This window comes from Ascidiella aspersa, chromosome 5, assembly GCF_963924565.1.
Source record: "Ascidiella aspersa chromosome 5, kaAscAspe10.2, whole genome shotgun sequence".
In the NCBI taxonomy this organism is placed as follows: Eukaryota; Metazoa; Chordata; class Ascidiacea; order Phlebobranchia; family Ascidiidae; genus Ascidiella; species Ascidiella aspersa.
The window spans coordinates 6,588,042-6,593,875 of record NC_139451.1 but is presented as its reverse complement, the minus strand read 5'-3'; the positions used below and the strand labels follow the sequence as shown (position 1 = coordinate 6,593,875).

The window sequence follows — 5,834 nt, the reverse complement described above, 5'->3', positions numbered from 1 at the left end:
ATATATTACGGCTAGTCGGGACCTTTTTGAATTTGGCTTTGGCTAGCGAATAGAAATAAGTTGCCCACCCTTAACTAAAAAAATTGTAACCTTAAAATTTCATTGCCTAAACTTAATCCAACAAGATTAAAATAATTCAAGATTATTGCCATAACAACGTCGACAAAAGTACGCTAAAATAAAAAAAGCTAAACGTTTAAAGTACTGGCTTTAACTTGTTCAAGCTTGCGCTTTATTTCCTGGTAATATACATGCCCTCTTCAATCCCCGCTGCAGTTTAACTAAATGTGATTTGATGAATTTACTTTGTATCAAGCGTGCCACTCTAAATGCATCTTCTCCACTCCACATGATTCATGTGCGTTGTTTGTTGCTTATATTTGTGATGCAAATATCTTTGTGTTTTTTCGTGCATTAATTTTAACGATTGTAGATTCCCATAGATTGTAAAATAATTACACAAATTTATAAAAAAAAATCGCAGGAGTTTATTACAAAACAACCCGTAATTATTATTTTAGAAACGTAACAATCACACAATAATGTCTCAGCAATGAGTCTCTATGGCGTCAAACGACAAATGCTTTAGAAACGCAATAAACAGGTTATGACGTCATTGCTTCTCTTCATCACTTTTGATTATCGGCCCCAGTTCCGTGCTGTCCGGGGATTTCCTTTGTACCCCCTTTCTGAGCCGAAGAAAACCCATCCAGCTTTTCTCGGGGGGTGCAAAGAACAACCTGGGGGGAATACGTACTAAGTTATATCGCCGATAATAATCAACGAAAGTTTATTTTTATTTTTTTATATTGAAATTTTTGTAGGAAATTAGTAAATTTAAGAATTACGTGTTGCCCAATTTATCAAATGTGAATCAAAACAGCAACAAACCATTTATGACGTCACAATAGCCACAGTGATATCACAACTCACATGTAGTAACACGCGGCGAAAGCTCCCCCGCTGAAGTCAGCCAACCAGAACAGCCAATGTCGGCTCCAGGCTTTTCCGCCAGCAAGCACAGCTGGACCAATCACCCGTGACGGACTGATGCCCATCGTTCCGACCCACCGACTGCGAACAATGGGCGTGATGACAATGTGATGACGTCACCAAACTACGACCTGCTGTAATCTCACATTGGGTTATTATTACTTTTTAACGGGGAAGTTTGTTAGATAGAACTCGGAACTAAATTTGTTGAGTTTGAAGCTATAGAACAATTTGATAAAAAAAGATATAAAGCTTGTGTTGAAATTCGATCATGTGAACCTTCGCCGTAAATATCTACTCATTTTACCACTTGTGCTTTGGGCAAAAAAATCTAGTTTAAACAAAATCCACAAACGCATATTAAACTGGGTGAATAACTTGTTTCTTCCGTTATCACCTTTAGTTACGTCACATTATGACGTCATCTACTCACGAAGTTAGGATTCCCTGGAAGACGCACATTCCGATGGCGAGCGTTCCGGTCTGCTGATCAAAGCGCTGGTCTGCGCAGACCGCTAGTACGCAGAAGACCATCATTGTCACGACAACGAACTCGTTCAAGAATACAACTGATGACGTCACGTGCCCAGGGATCGCGATTATTCCGGGGTTTCCCCCAAGAATCGCCTGTGATGGTAGTAGAGATTTGTGGATTTAATTTATTTGACTTGGCAAAACGACGAATAAGAACTTTCACAAAACATATTGAATTTGAATCGTTGTGAAAGCAAGAACAGTGGAGTGTTCAGAAATTATCGGCAACATGGGAGCTATGGGGATCTATATAATCAAATTAAAACTTTGGCGTTGCTGGTAAGTAGGCGCTGGCTCTTAAGGCCGCTAAAATAGCTGTGTTTAACTTCTTGAACTCTAGACCAGCGCTTATCAACCAGTGGGCCATGGCTCACTGGTGGGCAATGGAAACTTTTTAGATAGGCCACAGACCAATTTAAAAAAGCTAGATTTATTGAAGAATTTATATTCATTTGTGTCACTATACCTGATTTTTACAGGAATAATGGCTTGGGGAGGAATTGAGTGATGTAAATTTATTGTTATATGCTTCGCTATATTTTGTTCTAAACCTTTTTATAGTTTGTCCATTCATAAAAAATTTTGGGGCCACAGAATTTTTGTACAACAAAAATGGGCCACGAAAGAAAAAAGGTTGAGAACCACTGCTCTAGACAGAGTCACTTCACTCAATTGATATCGCTCGTTGGGTATATATTCACAAATCTCAGAACACACGATATAGTAACACGGTGATTTAAGCCGCTGGTACGAAAGCCGTATAAGTTATAGAATCGCATCGCGAAACCCGATAACGCTAACTTTATGTCTTGGTCAGGCTTTATTCCGACTCCACAGCTCTGACTTTTGTGGCCATTCACCTTGTTTATGTTTTTGTTTATATAAGTCATTGTTGGTGTTTCTGTGAGCTGCAGTTTGCAATATGTTTTGTCAGTGTTGTAATGAATCGACTTAATTCACTGTTTTCAACTGTCTTGGCTTAAGTCTTTTGGACCAATGATTAAATATTTTTTTTTAATCAAATTTGGCTATTTATGTTAATTTGTGCACATAAAGCAATTTTGCTATATGTTGTTTTATGTCATTTTATAATTAAATTATTGCTAATCATCGGACGAAGTTAACAGTTTTAATAGTATAAAGTTTTATTTTTTATGACTTGGAGATGACTTACTTTAATTATGACTTGACTGGGACTTTGTTATTATTTGGACCTAAGTTACTTCACAAATGACTTGACTAGGGCTTAAGTGAATTCACAAATGACTTGACTAGGGCTTAAGTGAATTCACAAATGACTTGACTAGGACTTAAATGATTTCACACATGACTTGAATGAGACTTTCAAACGACTTGTTTACAACGCTGATGTTTGTATTTAGGTAGTTGAAACAGTAAACATTAATAATCGTGTTAACCCTAGAACTACCTATTTTTTTTCTACGTTAATTACCAAGAGGGCCAATTTTTGATTACAGCACTGTTATTTCTGTATTTATTTTTGTAGAAATTAATTTGTGAAGTGTAACCTTTATCTGTAATGATGTTGCAGTGTTTTAATTGTTTCGCTTTGAGTACCAATGTGTACTAAAAACTTTATAGAAGAGCGTTAAATTTTGAACGTAGCTTTTTGTTTCCCAGATATCCTGGAGCTAATTACCCAGAATAGAAATGCTTGTGTTTTATCTCATTTTAGTTATATAAATGCTTTACTAGAATCAGATTAGTGGATTTTAGAAAAAGCTGATACAACAATGTACAGTGCACGATAAGTGCTGCGAATTTTTTCGAGTTGATGGCGATTCAGACAAGGAAGACGTTGATAAGCCTGGACCAAACATGAGCAAGGGCAGCGATGAGATTTGATATAGAATAGATCGAGATTTTGTGCAAGAAGAGAGTAGTTTGGACAATGAAGTATAAACGTTGCAAAACAGAGAGTATATAATCAGTGAAGATTATACCAATTGGGTAATTGGGTATGTGACATTCCACTTCGAAAAGGACAGGAACCTAAACGAAATATCAATGCGAGGCCAGGTGCTGAATAGTTTATTCTTACACAAGTACACCATTCTAAAGATGTGTTTGAAGAGGATATACCTTCGTAACATTGCTGAGGAATTTACGTTAGCCGAAGTTCGGCAAAAAGGCGATAGCGAATTCTCTCTCCGTAAAGAAGAGTTGGAAGCTTTTTGGGTCTGTGTCTTCTTTGAGGAGTTTAGAAATGAAGAGATGAACCGTTAACAAATGTATGGAATAAATAATACAGACGACCTATTTTTTTTTAGAAACTATAGGAACAAATTCCAATCAATGATTCGTTACATACGTTTTGACTTTGCCAAAAATCTGACATTATGCTTCTTATAGTTACAGCGAAGAATAATAAGTTTGTGTAGTTCACAAATCGCCAGAGACAGTTGATGAAGCGCACAAGAAAAAAGCCCAGGATTAATCCAGACTACAATACCACTGAGGGTTGAGTGGATAAAGCAAAATCTAATTGAACAACGCAATATTTGCTGGTTAGGGTCATTTGACCCGTATGATAATTCACCGTTTTCCACTTTTTCAACATATATTTTAAAAATAAATTTATTTTGTCGAATTGATGTCGTGTTTAAAACACAGAAATAATAAAAGTCAAAAAGTATCCTAAAAATTTTAAATGAAAATCCCAAAAGGGTCAATTGACCCGTAGTTCTAGGGTTAAAAGCTTGTGGCTTCTAGACACTCACCTTAGCTGTGGCCGCGGCCATGATTGAACCAAGGCACTGGAAGATGATGTAAGGAACCAACATGGCGGGCCTCAACTCCCCTGCTATTACCATGGCAAACGACACCGCAGGGTTGAAGTGGGCGCCGCTGTGACGTAACAAACAAGGTAAAGCATGTATGTCTGATAATATTGTAACCGATACCCGATAATTTGTCCATGTTATTATGTTCAGAGGTTATCACGATGTTAGAAACCATAGTGATTTCTACTTTAATGAAATTTACGAAAATTTTACAAAAATCTCACAAAATCAGTGTAAACTTAATATTTTAAAACAATTAGATGGGCGACAAAGTTTGAGCCAAAATAACGGAATTTGTGTCAAAGTGAAAACAAAATACCGACCTAAATTATGAAATGCGACTTGTTTTATGTGCTATAATTAGGGCGATTATTTTTGACTTAAATAAATTAATAATCGACCCAGTTATGACGTGAATATGTCCCCCCCCCATCAAGTTGTTTGTTCCCGTGGCAAGCTCGAGTTGAACCGACCTAATCGTCCAGAAAACAGTGACCATCATCCAAACTGAAAGACCTGCTTGCAACGCTGACATAAACAGGTGCACCAGATATTCATCCTCGCAACAGTGTCCATCCGCCACAGATCTGATATTCATATTATTATACTTTTCACCACGTGGATGCGACAAAAATAACTCTCTCAAAACCATAAAAGTTATATTTTAGTTACTTTTGTATGACGTCATTATATTTTTTTCACATAAAAATGTAAAAATTTACGTCATAGTAAATGTATAATATGTTATGACATCATTATATTTTTGTTACTTAAAATGTAAGAAAATGACTTCAAAATATAAAATATATTTTAGCTACTTTGAATGACGTTATTGTATTTTTGAACATAAAAACGTTAACAAATTACGCCGCAGTAAAAATATGAATTATATTTTAGTTAATTTGTATGTGACGTTATTGTATTTTTTTACATAAAAATGTAAAAAAATGACCTCTTAGTAAAAATATAGTTCAATACTACAATTGTACTGCGCAATTTTTAATCGACACTTTTTGATAGTGTTATTGCGTCATACATTTTGCGCAATCCCGGTATGACGTCACGCTTACGTAGTGTTGTCGTTGCTCTCCACTGAGGGGACGTCCCAAGGCTTCATGGCCATGCTTCCCCAAAACGTGATCATGAATTGTGACGTCATCTCGGTTAACAGTGGGATGACGTAGGTGCGAAATATTTTCTTGTCGCGAGCCATGATTAAAATTAATAAAATCCTGGAAAGTGGAATTACGTCATCAATTTCATTAGTAAAATGTTAAACAGAGACAGCTTATTGAAAAGTTCCACATCTTTTGCCTTCTGTTGAACATAAAATGAAGGGACTACAAACAACATCAACCGAAAATAAGAACAACATCGATATCAGAATGAAACACAGTTCGGAATAAGACCTAAATAATCCTTATTCCCGATAGTCGTAATACAACTCGAAATGAGTCCTAAATACGTCGAAATGAGACCTAAATGGCCAATATCAGGCTTATA

General features: G+C 36.2%; 1 protein-coding gene across 1 annotated transcript; it reads right to left on the bottom strand.

Annotated features, from left to right (window-relative positions):
* Positions 1-613: 613 nt before the first annotated feature.
* On the bottom strand, positions 614-5,544 carry LOC146141648 (aquaporin-like). The gene is made up of 6 exons (XM_083390443.1): positions 5,402-5,544; positions 4,805-4,918; positions 4,269-4,395; positions 1,427-1,620; positions 934-1,074; positions 614-740 (listed from the first exon to the last, which is right to left on the bottom strand). Exons 1-6 carry the CDS (start codon positions 5,542-5,544, stop codon positions 614-616), a joined length of 846 nt encoding a protein of 281 aa, XP_083246569.1.
* Between the last annotated feature and the right edge of the window lie 290 nt (positions 5,545-5,834).